Here is a 14,390-nt window from a genome sequence, read left to right on the forward strand (position 1 = left end):
CTGTTCTTCTTTTGGGGGGTTGCCTTTTATTCTGTTGTCTTTAACAATACAAGATCGCAAAAACTACGGATTTGATGGGACTCTTTATTGTCTTTAATTCAGATCTTCTCCATTACAAACGGCCACCGGGGTGTTTTTCAAATCAGTCCTACGAGGGACGCAGACCAGTAGGTTTCTGTCCTACCAGGTCGATGTCCACAGTGGACGCAATTATCTACCTGGTAGGAAAGAAAACCCATTTGGATTATATTTGAAGTGTACACTTCTTTTTTCTTATTAAGCCCTTTATTCTTTCAAAATGCATGAGCTTACGGATTTCACTACTTTTGACCTTTTGAACTCGGGGTGTTGAACTTCAGTGCTTAAAGGCTGTGATCCAGCAGGTTTTCTGAGCTACCAGGTAGACAACTGCTTTCACCTGGTATGTCATCGTGGTAAGAAAGAAAACACGACTGGACTGAGGAACCCTGGTTTATACTGACAACTGTGTGTCTTGCACATTAAGATTATGTATATTTGTAGTTGAGTGACATGTTTTTTTGTTTGTTTTTTTCATCCCCAGCCATTGTTGTTCTCTTTATCACACTGAGACGTAGCAAGAAAGAGCCCCTTATCATCTCTGAAGAAGACATCCGGGAGAATGTGGTCACCTACGACGACGAGGGTGGAGGCGAGGAGGACACCGAGGCCTTTGACATCATTGCCCTTCGCAACCCAGCTGCAGCTGAAGAGCTCAAGTTCCGACGGGACATACGTCCAGAGGCGAGACAACACTGTGGTCTGCTCCGCAGCCGCCGGAGCCCGTCGGTGGACTTGGATGACGTGGACGTGCAAGAGTTCATCAAGCAGAGACTGGTGGATGCCGACTTGGACACCAGTGTGCCGCCATACGACTCCCTGCAGACCTACGCGTATGAAGGCCAGGGTTCGCCCACAGGATCCATCAGCCCGTTGGACTCTCCCGGGACACAGTTCGAGCAGGATTATAACTTCTTGGATGAATACGGGCCTGATTTTCAGAGACTGGCAGAACTGTACGGACGTGCAGATTCAGATGTGTCCACCGTTTGTGATTCCAACCTTGTGCAAACCAAATCCGTTTGAAATGCTTTTTTTTCAGCTAAATTTCCATGAAGAGAAAGAACAAACAGAAATGCTTTCAAACCACTCTGCTGGTTTTTGTTGTTGAACTGGAAACCCTGCTCTATTTTTCTTTTTTCATCTTGTGCTTTTGGATCATGGGTCGTTTATCTGAAAGCATTAATGACTTTGAGATGGAAACAAAAAATAACAATGGGGGAATAAAGGAAAATGATATTTTCCTTGGTGTATATTTTTTATTGCCCAATAAAGTCTTGAAATCCATATGAGTGGATATGTGAAAGAACGGCGTGTGTCTTCGTCCTTCGTGAATGAATTCATCAGTGCAAATTGCAGTTTGAATCGTCATGGTGGGAGACATTACCGAAGGTGATTCACCCTGCAGGAGGTGATTGTGTGTCAGCCCTAGTGGCAACCATCAGACCTCCCAGCAAATGAGCACAACTTTGCACTTGTCATTTGCTCATTATTGAAATCAGTTCAACGCGAGAACAGTAGAGCATTTACGAGACTCTTTGTGGAGGCAAAATAGCTTGTTTACAAAGATGCGTTAAATTCGGATTTGCCCAGATTCATTGTCAGGAAGAGTTAAGATTTCAAAGTATAATGAGAAATGCAATCCTGGCGTCGTGACGAGCGTAACGAGCAGCGCTCCTGGAATTTGTCTTGTGATTTTCACACTAACCCACAGTAAACGTCAATGTTCACCAAATATGCGACAGCAGCTCAAAGATGGATTAACCTTTTTAAGGAAACAAGAGTTTCTGGAGTGTTAAAGTGTCTGTGCTTGGTGTGTTTCTGCTCCAAGCCACTGCGGAGCGGCGAAAAAAGACCTTGCGAGCACACTGTCAATATGTGTTACGTTTCCCAATGTTAAAAATAAGACAGACACAGCATTGAGTCTCTGGCCAACAGCCATGTGCAACTGTAATGTTCACATTCTACACCAAATTACTGGGAATATTGTTCGGTGTATGCTGTGAAATGCTGCTCTGTACCTCCACAATCATTTTGGCAGTATTAGAAAGTCAGTATTGATGTTCAGAGTCTTTTTATTATTATTATTTTTTTTTTTTTTCAAACTTGACTTCAGAAAAGGACAGAAATGATATTTAGGAGGGAAAACAGATCAATGCCCCTGAGGTCTTCAAAAGATACCTTTATTTTTGAGATGTTTTCTATGGGAGTCACTGAAAAGCTAAACAGCGACAGGTATTCAAGGGCTGCAACATGGTTCCCCTGATCCAGAGAACCAAAGCAAATGAGAGGAATATAATGAATGAAAAAACATCAGAAACCATCAGAAATAATGCCAGAGATGATTGTGGCCAGTTATTTGTTAAATTATTGAGACAAATCAAAACCCAAAGATAGTCTGAAGCCCAAATGACTAAATTACTGTATTTTTGGGGACAGGGAACTGCTGCCGGCCTGTAACTCATCAGTTTTAACAAGAACCAGCTAAAATAAAATTTCATTTATTTTTCATGACTTCACACAATCTTTTTATGACATTAAATGGAAGGATCATAGCTAACCCCTACCTCTATTAACAAAATGACTCATTTTATATTCACTCTACAGTACATGCAGACAGAAAGAAAGATTCACTTCAAAGTTTCATTTATGTTTTATTTTTAGTTGTGGACCTTTAAGAGGAACTTTTTTTCTCTCGTCTCATTTCCCGTCATCAGATGTTTAAAAAGGGGGTCATGTCTGAAAAGCCTCTGCTAGCAAGACAGAAAACATGTTTTATTGATTTCACGATGGTGAGGAGTTAAATTAACATCCACCTTCTACTTCAATCTTCGTCCTTTATTTATTTTTATTGAGAGAGCAAAAAAAACTCTTTCAAGAATGGCCTGAGACACGATAATACACTATTACAGCTGTTCTGAACAGCTCAAGGTCAAGGTTTTCGGCCACAGAGAATGAATAGCTACTTCCAAAAACTATATCCAAAAAGTTTGTAACGCATTTTTGTTTTTTTGTTTTGTTTTTTAATTTGCATGAGTTGTGCATCAATTTTACGGGAATGGTGCACTCATCTTTCAACCATCTTCCTTTCATGCATCATTTCACACAATCATGCTCTCACAGTTTGATTGCCCAGGCGGGCGCGGCAGGAACAAAACCACAACTTTCTCCAGGCAACAAATGTGCTCCCAACACTCCTGGAGGTTGGACAAAAAGGATAATTCCAAAGGTAGTTTCAGTCCGTGCTGGGAATATTTACAGCAGAAAAATGCCTCAGATGGAATCAAAGCACAGCCATTTAACGAGGTAAGAGGGTCCTGGGGGAACTATTTAAGTGTCCAAATGTTCGTTTATCTGTTGGACTAAGCACAAAATGGGGAATAAAAAGGGACAGTCCACCAATTTAATTTTTCATTGAGCTCATTATTCCGAATGTGACTCACTTCATATTTTTTGTTGCTCTTCAAATGCTTCATCAATTAAAAAAATTAATGACAATAATCAACTGTCGCTGCTGAATTGGAGATTATTAGACAGAAAACCCCAGACTTCAGTGTTTTCCATCTGTAATGTCACTGCCTGCTCTTGCGCGGAGGTGGAAAATTCCTCTCACTCTGCCACGCCCCCTCTTCCTTACGCACCTGATTTGTTTTCACCATTTTCACCTGTTGGTCCCTCTTAGGTAGTATTTAGTCCACTGCAGCCCATGCCTGCTTTGCCAGGTTGCTTCATGCCTGACTCTCCAACACTTTCTTCGTTTGTACTTACTGGTTTGGACCCTGCCTGCCTTTGACTGTTCTTCTCCGTGTCTGCCCTGGTAAACTTGACAACCTTCTGTCCCCAATTAACAGTGTTTATTCGGACTGTTTCCCATTGTGTGTAGTGTTTCTGCATTCCATGGAGGTCCATGATTACTTCTGTGCTGTTTTCTCCAAGTCTTCAATAAAGCCTTTTATTAAACTGTCCAGAACTGCTGTGCTGCGAGTGGATCCTACCACACCTGTGTCATTTCCTGTAATCATCACTGGGGCAGTGGTAGCTCAGTCTGTTGGGACCAAGGCTGAGAAGAGGAGGGCTCTCGGTGGTAGTAGGGGAGGGTGCCAAAACACCTTCAGAGCATTGCTAAGGTACTCTTGAGCCAGGTACCAAACCCACAATGCTCATATAGGACCTTGCAATGAACCCATCCAGGGGTGGATCCTGCTTTTGCCCATTATGTACCCTAACTTAAACCACGGCTGGGGACCAATGTCAACATGAGATTTGGATATCAAAATAGCAATCTACACGCAAAATTCAATCAAACGTCATAGTTGACAGCTTGTGTCCCAGAATGTGTCTTCAGATGACAGTAGGAGAGCACTTCCCTTAATTTTTACCTAAAGAGATAAAATTACAATCATTTTTTGTTGTTAAACAAAACCTGCAGTTGAGATTTATTTGCTTCAATTTGGTGTGTAATTATCTAAAAACACTGTACTTGATCCTTTGTACCTCAAGCGTCTACACTGTTCTGTACAAAAATCTAATAATTTCCTCCCCAGACTAATGACTGAACAGCTAATAATTTCTAGGACTGCAGCATCATTCCAATTTAAACATCGTACTCATGTCACTCATAGCCACGCAATTCCCATTTGCAATAAATATTCTTGGACAATTCAAACATGTCCCCACCCATGACTGGAATCCAGAAGTAATTAATTAACTTGCGAGGTGATTAAATATGCATCACACTTACGGAATAAGTTTTGGCCAGACATAGAACGGAAGTTTTAATTGGGTAACACATGTTGTAATGTACGGAGAATGCCAACACGTGGTCTAGTGCGAAAAAATAAGTGGTGAGATGAGAGGGGGTTTACATGGATTAAACTGTCCCCCCTCCCTGAATAAAGATTTGTTCCTCATAGAGCCATAATCTATCAAGGCTCTGCCCATATGTTTCCAAGATAAGGCAAGGGTAATATCTCACAAGCCGTATGAGGATATGTGTTGAGGAAATAGCTCCTGGGCTTTATCTTTTGTCACAAGAAGGAGAATAGATTACCGAGGAAAATAGTTGTCCTATTGGAAACGCTGATGGTTTTCATGATGTTTTACTGCTTCCTTCAACCGTAACGCTTCGATAAGTCCATTCGGACAGGAACAACACACTTTCTTGCTAAAACAGATTAAATTGACCCTGAAATATCAGTTCAAGGGGAGATGTGTGTTCATGTTTATGGATTTGTCCATCTGAAATGGAGAACGCTGAAGGCCGAGGCCTCTTGACGGCCTGTCAGCCACTGCTGCTTCTCCTTTGAGGTCAGACTCCCCCTAGAAGGTTTAAATCTGTTCACATGGAGCAGGTTTTAATGCAGGAAGCCTTTGCATATTATAAATGTTCATGACTCTGGAGTATGCGAAGGTGAGTCAGAAATAAACAGATCAAAGCACCTAAAAGTCTTTCAAATTCAAGCCGGTTATCATTAAAGTTGTCTTGCCCCAAAGTTGTAGAAAAGCTGCAGAGGCTTGTTTTCACTTTGCAAAAACTTTAGACTTCAGGATGCAAAGTGACGCATCTGTGTCACATCTTATCCCACTGATGCTGAGGGTCCATAATGGGAAAACCGTATGACTGAATTCAAGCTTTGAGAAGGGGTCTTTTTGGAATAGAACCCTTACATAACGCTAACTCTTGCCTTTAAAACAGCTTCACAGATTTTAAGGGAGAGGGGACAATGGGCTGATTAGCATTTGTCTCTCTGACACTTTGTCATGCTGTATAATTTCCTGTGACATGAGAGGCTCAACAATGAAGAATTAAAAGATCATGGTTCAAAACAGCAACATCACAGAGACAGTTGACCTACATAGCCATGAAAAGCAAGAGCAGAGATGACACGGGGAAAGGCTGCCGCAGACTTTCCTCACCCTTGCGTGACTAATTTCAAGCTACATGATGAAACTGAAACCTCCATATCGATGCAAAATGCATTCATGGGCTGCTTAAAGCACTGGATTAGCTGCTAATCTTGAGAAATTATCCAAATGGGAAATTTATCTCACTGTGGACGAGTTACACCATATGAGACGGTTTTTAGGGGGGGGGGGGATAAATACTGTATAGCCCCAACAGACCCCACTGTATCATCAGCTAAAAATGGATGACATCTTTTTCCCCCTACATTTCTTTGCCCTTTAATGTGCAGAATCTGAACCAGTGCTTTCTGATGACTGTTGACTGGAGAATGAGAAAGAATGAACTATGTGCAGTGTCACAGTGTCTTTACATCCTTTATTAATGTAACATTTCTGCATCTACACGTCTAAATTAATGAATGTAGAAGAAATGAAATATTGCAGTTGTCGTATGGTAGCTCAGTCTGTAGTGGTTCAGACATGGAGGGTTCTCAGTTCAAGTCCCTTCCGTGTTCTGGTAGTGGAGAGATGACAAAACACCTTCAGAGGGTCACTGAGGTACCCTTGAGCAAGGTTCTCAACCCCCGAAATCAGGGCCCTGTAATGGGCTGGTGCCTCATTCATGGGTGTACTCTACCTTCACCCAGATGCAGCTGGGATAGGCTCCAGTACCCTCCCTGTGTCCCTGAAACAGAAAAAAGTAGTTAAATGTATTAAAATCAGAAGTTTGTAAAATGTAAACTTTTTCACATCATCAAGGGGGAAAAGGGTGGCAAAGGGTGCCAGAGTCTCTTGCTTAAGTTTAAAACTTCCTGAAGAACATGAAAAGCTTTTAGCCTGAAACTCAGTAACTTAAGTTCTCAGTTCTTAAACTCCAAAATTTGCCGCAGCAAAGAATCTGTAAACAACAAACTCTGCACATCTGGTTGGATGGAAGACTCAGTCCCAAAACCATCACAACTACAGCTACAAAGGCATAAAAAGCTGAATTGTCACTGTGGAGGATAATTGTTAGGAGTCCTGGGTGTTTTCCCTCTCCCCCTCCCCTTCTGTGTCTTGTCTGCTTTCAGGCTGGGCGGAGCGGTTTCCTGACTCTCCCCCGTTGGGCGAGCAAGGCACACCTGTGACCGATCTCCTGTCATTATCCACACCTGCCGTTATCCTTAAAAGCCTGATCAACTCTCCACTCATCGGCAATTTGTTGTTAACCCCCCGTGGTACAGCCTGGCTCCAAAAACTCTGTTTACATGTTTGGTTCCTCGAAACTGTTACCTGTCGGGAACTAATTGTTCGTCTTTCCCACGGATCGTCTCTCAGATGCCTGCTCCGGTTTAACCGTGTTTGTCTATCACCTGCACCCTTTGGCTCAGTTCTGAACTTGGAGTTCAGTAAACTTTGATTTCAACCTTACCCTATCATTTGTGTCTGCATTTGGGGGCTCGATTCATGTCTACAGATTATAAAAATAATTCTAACATTAGACTTTGGAATCATTACTTAACTTTTTTCACAAAAACAAGTATCTTGACTAATTCTGTGTATTTGTATATGTACACTTCAAAGCTTCGAAGGTGTGAGTCTTAAAGTTCCAGCTGCCCCTGAGAAACAGAGTTGTCGTGATATTATTACTATGTATTATTATAGTGGCTAATAACTGCGTTGAAAGAAAACACTCTGGAACATCTCCAAAATGCTAACATCTGGCCCACTTCCTTAAAATTTTACCAAGTCTGAAACATTTTGAGGTATTTTTACAGATAGACAGACACACAGACTTAACAATATCTGAATTATATGATGCAACTTGATATTAAGGCGAAGAGAAGATAGTAGTTTAGCCCATATTGGCCAATTGCTGTTGAGTGACTGGAAATATTTATTCACAATATCTGTACAAGACTGCTAACTGTTTAGTGGCAGTGGCTGCAATCGATTTTCAAGGGGCCTCACTCACACCGTTGGACGTTTGCCTGCTACAAATTCGGCCGACCAGATCTGCTGCAGATGCATTGGCAGCTGGATTCAAGAAGTTAATCATAATAGTTTGTTTTCCATCTTTGGGGCACTGTGGGCCAGCATACTGCAGGGATGCTGTCAGCACAGCTAATCAATGCTCATTGGGTTCACTCAATTAACCATCCTGACAGTTTCCAAATCACTGGCCACCAGAACCACCAGCCCACTTAAATCCACCAATTGAATTAAATGTGTCACAACTCCCAGAGTCTTCAGAAGATTTTTGAAGAGTGTGATTGATTGACTCAATATCAGTTGTGCTCTCTGATGTCAACAAAAAATAAATAAATTGGGTTTCCATACCCCTTTTGTCTCTACTCATTTTGACTTCCAGTAGATTCTAAGGAATTCAACATAAAAGAATTCAAATTGCATGTTTAACTATTACTAGACTAGTTGATGAGGTTTCTTTTTTTAATATCCTAACCTGTCTGGCTCAGTGTGATTACTTGGCTTTGTCTTTATTTACATTTCCCCTCCGAGACATTCTCCACAGAACTAGACTGGTTTTGTTGGTGCCAAGTGTGATTGATGAGCTCCAGAATCAAAGCACAACTGCACAATTCCCATGAAGGACAACAGGGACAGACGTGCTGAAAAGCCCACCCAAACACAGGAAAACCCTTCTAATGACTGTAAGCGTCCTGTGAGAAGGGAGGCATCCTTTGGTTGGAGCCTTGCTGGGATTTGAAAAAATGATAAGTTTGATCGTCGGCCCACTTTTCTCTAGTGACAGGAATGATGGCGCCGGCTCCCTGTTCATCGGTGATCGGTTGTCATGTAGACCAAGTGTACTCATCTGTCTTAAAAATAATTAGAAATTAAGAGAATAATAAGGTCCATGGGGAGATGCAGACAAGACTCTGGGCTGAATATAGGAATAAACTTTGTATATGTTTGTTCAGGGAGAGCATTCTTGTATTCCATTTTTGCCAACAGGAATGTAGATCACCATGGCAACTCTTGCTGAAAGCTGGTCCGGTGGTATGTTATTATGTAGCAAAGGGATTTATACTTTGACATAATATACAAACACCTTCAAAGACATCTGAAAATGCTGCTGCTTTGCACATAATTAGGATGATGTCGCCTCAAATGGCTGCTTGAATATCCCAGCCACCACTTGTCGATAGCAAGGATTGTCATGACTGCTAGTGTCTAAAGTGCATTTTTGGGTTTGTTTTGTTGAAGTCCTACTTGGTTTGACATTTTATGGTGGAATTTGAGCTTTCACCCCACTTCCGTATTTACTCTGGTCTTAAAAGTGGCAACCATTTGGAAATGTTTAATTGGGTGTAAGTACATTCTGAATGTGCTTTTTATTTCTGTATATCTATACAGTTTCCCCCGTGTAATGCATGAATGTAATGCAATGGCTGAAGGGTTCCTCTACAGACTTATTCAGGATTTCCCCAGTGTTGTTTGCATTATCGATGTCCTACACGTTCCGTACATATCTATATGCAACCTCTAATGGTAACATTTACTTGCAAGAAAGTTAATTATGCTTCTTCGTCCTGCTATTAGGTTATGACACCTTTATTTAACAGCTCTGTTAAGTGAGTTTTGATGAATGAAGGCACTTCCACCATCCGGTGATTGAGATCTTTGCAGTTACATAACTTAATTGAACCTCTTTTATTCCCTTTCTTGCCATCATAACAGACATAATGAAATCAGTTAGTGATGTGGAAAATCAGTGTATTTTGGATGAACAATAAACTGGATAGTATGACCAACTTTTTTCTTGCGGCCTATCATCAAAAATGCACAATGGACGCTCAGCAGCGATGGACCGTTTTGGATGATTTTGTTTGATTGCTGCTAAGTCGATTAAGTACTACTGCAGCTAGCTGAACGCCTCCATTCGGCGTTCATCTCCGATAACGTTTGATCAATAAAAATCATTTCAGTTTCATTCCAGCAGTTGCGGTTCCATGTCTTCTTAATAAGATCAGATCTAAATGTGCACTAAGGGGTGGAAAATATGGAAAATTATAGAATAGAACCATGGAACGAGGAGATAAAGAAATGCCCAAGAATAGGTCACAGTCACAGGGATTGGCCAAATTACGTATAAAACCCTGACTAAGTGCATTGAGTTCAGCACAAGGACCAGTTTTAATATTATTTCCATTGAATGGATGTAAATTGTAGTTTTGTATATTATACAAACAACCTGCTATGAGGGGCAATATGTTGCAATCTTGTTAGTGTGTATAATTGCATTGGTGGCCCTGCTGATTGATGTAGATACTATAAATCACTCTAGGGGCTATTTTCCTTACATCTGCATGTTCCACCTGACAGCAGTGATGCAGTGTTTGTTGCGTTCAAATGTCCAAATTGCGCTGAGAAGAATATGCACAAAAAAGGATGGATACTCAAATCCTTTGAATTTTGAATTACGTGACTTGACAGCTATGTTGTAAAATGTGTTTCAAAATTGAAAGGAGGAAGAGGGTGAGAAAAAAGCAGTCTAAGAACAGACAAAGCAAGCACAGGAACCAGGAAACCATGTGTGATCCACTAGCTACCTTCAAAGAAAGACAAGGAAAGGGGAATAAGGGTGCTCAGAAGAGAGCAATTGGTCCTGTAACCAGAGGGGCGCCCCTGAGCAATGCACCCAATCTCTGCCCATTGCCCCTCCCTGGCTAGTGCCTGTTCACTACTGGTGCGTAAAAGATGGGTTAAATGCAGAGGTCCATTTCACTTTCACTAAAGGGTGCATGTGCAAATATCTTGGTTTCTTTCTTCCTAACTAAACCAACCATAACCACAGTAATTGACCACTACACCCCCGTCTTAAACAGAGTGATCACGCAGACACTTAAAAGAAAAATCCCCATTTCAGTGAGGGAAGAAACTGCTACATATTCCCTGTGGATGCTCGAGAAAGCACATTTTCATTAAGTACTGTGTGTGATGCTCTCGGGTTCGACTCATGCACGCCCAAATGACATCATGGGGGGGGGGAGATTCCGTCTCCGTTACTCTGAAGCAAATAGTTTGCTTTTATGTGGCTACTGCAGAGCACTACTATGTCCGAGGTGACATAATCTCCAAGGGAAGATTATTTAACAAGACACGCGAGATGGCAAAAACAGATAATTAAAATCCCACTACGCAACACTTTATTGTCTTTGCCACCTCATTGTACTCCCAGTGATGGCCATGTTTGCAACATGAGGGAACAAGAAAGGGACAAAAGAAACTTGCTGCCAATTGACAGGGAGTCTCCAGATTATTTCTGATATATTATCAAATATTGTTTTCGTTTTAAGTAAAAGTGCTTTGATGTGATTAGAAAATACCTTATTCTGAACTGAATGCACTTGGTCGGGCTTGTATATGTGATGTGGCCTTTTCCTGTGACATATTGTCAGGCGCTTTTGTACACAATATACACAAAACCAAATGTATACAATGAGCATGAGCCTGAAGTCCACTGACTCCTTCTGTTGGGAAGTCATAGGCCAGCAAAAATGGGGAGTGAATCAATATCTCAATTTTAACACTTGCAAAGTGAGAAAACAGGAGTGTAATATGTCACGGCAGGTACCTGGGAACCAGGGAGAAGATTGATGACTCTATGGAGACCACATCACAACAGTGCTGCTACGTGGCCAGAGACTTTATTTCTCTTTCTGTATGTACAGTGACCAAAACCCACATTATGAACAATGATGGTCGGAGTGGATTTGAAAGGGTGTTCCTGTCTGCAGTGGTCATAAACACATAGTATAAACATAATCATTGTGGTAGACTTTATTTGGGTGCTGTGGCCTCTGTAGCAGGGTAATGTGCAAAAATGCTTCGAGGAATGATGAGTTTGAAGTGTTGACCTGGAAACCTCCCCAGATCTGAATCCAATTGAGCATCTGTGGGATGTACTGGACAAACAAGTCTTATCCATGGAGGACTCACCTCATAATTTACAGGATTTAAACAGCCTGCTGCCAAATAAGTTGCTGCCAGATGCCACAGCAAACCTTCGGGTTCCTGTGAAGTCTGCAGATCAGGTTTGTTAGCAGGTAGTCATGCCTGAGTGGTGTGCGTCTCTATAGAAAATTTGCCTGGCTGTCTTATAAATGCGTGATCTGATGTGATCTGCGGCTCCCCTGATGCGCTTTAGTATGATTTGGCTTTACAAGATGCCGAAACCGGAATTCTGGGGGACTCCAAACACAATTTAATCACTTTCATATCTATCAGGAGACAAAAGAAAGGTGATGTGAGCAGGTGATCTGAAAGGGTGCGCTTGGCTCTGTCGTCCCTGCTGCACTCCAGCCTTTTGGCTCTACAGTCCTCATTCAGAGGGGGAAAAAGCCCTGCAGAAACACAGGCTGATGAGGTTTTAATCTCCAAACCTGTAATGTATGTGCCTAAAAAGCAGTGCTTTAATATGCTTACCATAAAAAAAAGAGTAATGAGCGAATTTGTCAGTTCTGTTTCTAGCATCATAGCTGATCAGTCTGGAGATGATGCATCAAATCAGCTTGTCGTTTACTCATCGTGGTGGTGGCTTGTCAGAGATATTGATATCCCTCCACTGGGCTGAAAATATGTTGAGTTGACTCATTTATTACTGTCAACATTCACTAAATAAGATGGTAAATAAGCAGGCTCTGCTTTGCTATCCGCACAACATTTGGCAGCTGTTGTCATGTGAATAACTACGATAGAAAAGCCAGAAAAGACAATATTCACCCAAATATTTCAGTCACCTGGTTGGGGGATAAATCACAACAACATTTTATTCTACACTGCTTTAGTGTTTCTGGGATATACATGATTAAATTATTTCTGCTTTACTATTTTTCTTTTTTTAAATAGCTTTCCATTTAAAAAAAAATTGTATCTTAACAAGACTGCAATCACCCAAAACAAGAAATGAAGAATTTTATGCATCTAAAAAGGTTCTTGTCAGAGGAGAAATGGTGCAAGGCTCCTAATTAACCTTTTAGAAACCAGGAGGATCAGCAAATCTGTGGCCGTTCCTGGATATTCTATGAAATACAGACACTCTCTCTGCAACCATTTTTTTAAACACTCAATGTATATTCCACCATATAGCTTTCAAGGCCTCGCAGCTCAGCGTAGTTTACAGATGTTGAGGTCTCCAAAGAAAAAATATTCATTGATGACAAGAGTAAGAGTTGGGTTTTTGCTGGATTGGAGATCAAAGACAGCAGCAGTATTGCGGCTTGGATCCACCATATGTCGTAGTATGTTCAAATGCCCATGGGGCTTCGTGGCACAATGAATAAAAATGATAGCATTGATTCTGAACCAGCTAATGGAAAAGAAGGCTGCTGACCACGATTGATGAACCCCTGGAATCTGTAGGAGATTGTATTAGTTCCATTGTTCAGTTGGTCTTCGTACACTTTTGTCACCTCTCTTTTTCACTCTGACCCTCTCACACCTGTCTCCTCGGCTCCGCCCCCTCTTTGTGTATTCCATTTCCTGTCTGTGCCACTTTGTCTTCTTCCCTTGTGGTTCTCGACTGGTTTTGTACTCCTTCACATTAGCCCCGTGAGCTGCTCTCCAGTTGTATTGATTTTCTGTGTATGACGATTTTCTGAAACAAGTCGACTCGAGTGGCCGTCCAGAGCTCACAGCACGAAACCCCGGGAACACACACACCGGAATAGGCTGCAAAGGGCAGAACAGGGGAAGATATCAAACAGAATAACACGAAGAAAAAAACAGCACAGGAATGTAAACACTGAGAAAGTAACAAAGCGGATAAAGCACATCGCCATTAAACGTCTAACCTGGTTTTATCACGTCAGGCTCGGCTAGTTTTGTGTTTAGTCCCAGTTTATGTTGTCGCGTGTCTCCCGTATCTGTGTCTGTATTGGTTTCTCCTGGTCTGCCCTCACCACCCCCCCCTCCCCCTTCACCTCACTCTGCCCGACCTAATTACCCACGTGTCTTCCTCTTGTGGCTCACTCCTCTCATGTCATGGCGGCCTTTAGAGATTTTTAGAACCTCTTGTGTGCAGTTTGGAAGAAAACAATCAATGACCCCAGTGTCTGGTGGCTCCAGGGGAACAAAAATATATATATTTTTAAGGCCGCTGAATGTCTTTTCCCCCAAAGAACTTTAACTCAAAGCATTTAAACAGCAAAGAATGCAAAAGAACCAAAACTACCTATACTTCTGCAGCCCTAGTTTGGCATAAAGACCTCTGTGTTTTGCCTGCTGTTGCCTATTTTCATACTGCTGGTTATTTATGTCCAAGGGCAAAGGTTTCCACACTCTATTATTTCTGAGAGGCCACCCTATTTGTGCAGGACATGCAACTGCACTGATTGGATGGGCCGCACTGCGTTTAAGTGTGATTGTACCAACAGCGTCCCTCATTAGACCCTCAGTGACCTGGC

At 41.8% G+C, this 14,390-nt stretch overlaps 1 protein-coding gene and 2 long non-coding RNA genes across 7 annotated transcripts in view; 1 reads left to right on the forward strand and 2 right to left on the reverse strand.

Moving 5' to 3' along the window:
- LOC130513865 (cadherin-18) overlaps nucleotides 1-1,387 on the forward strand; it is a 57,231-nt gene extending 55,844 nt beyond the window's left edge. For all 5 annotated transcript variants that reach the window (XM_057013052.1, XM_057013049.1, XM_057013050.1 and 2 more), the window contains one exon: nucleotides 563-1,387. In XM_057013052.1, coding sequence (XP_056869032.1) covers nucleotides 563-1,104 — 542 coding nt within the window. In that variant the 3' untranslated portion in view covers nucleotides 1,105-1,387. The remainder of the gene's footprint in view (nucleotides 1-562) is intronic.
- Nucleotides 1,388-6,338: 4,951 nt separating this feature from the next.
- On the reverse strand, nucleotides 6,339-7,902 carry LOC130514128 (uncharacterized). Its single transcript, XR_008946926.1, has 2 exons — nucleotides 6,979-7,902; nucleotides 6,339-6,667 (listed from the first exon to the last, which is right to left on the reverse strand). It is a non-coding gene; the product is annotated as an uncharacterized LOC130514128 (long non-coding RNA).
- Nucleotides 7,903-11,614: 3,712 nt separating this feature from the next.
- LOC130514130 (uncharacterized) lies at nucleotides 11,615-13,883 on the reverse strand. The gene is made up of 2 exons (XR_008946928.1): nucleotides 13,779-13,883; nucleotides 11,615-13,656 (listed from the first exon to the last, which is right to left on the reverse strand). It is a non-coding gene; the product is annotated as an uncharacterized LOC130514130 (long non-coding RNA).
- Nucleotides 13,884-14,390: the final 507 nt, after the last annotated feature.

Source organism: Takifugu flavidus, chromosome 17 (genome assembly GCF_003711565.1).
Source record: "Takifugu flavidus isolate HTHZ2018 chromosome 17, ASM371156v2, whole genome shotgun sequence".
NCBI lineage: Eukaryota > Metazoa > Chordata > Actinopteri > Tetraodontiformes > Tetraodontidae > Takifugu > Takifugu flavidus.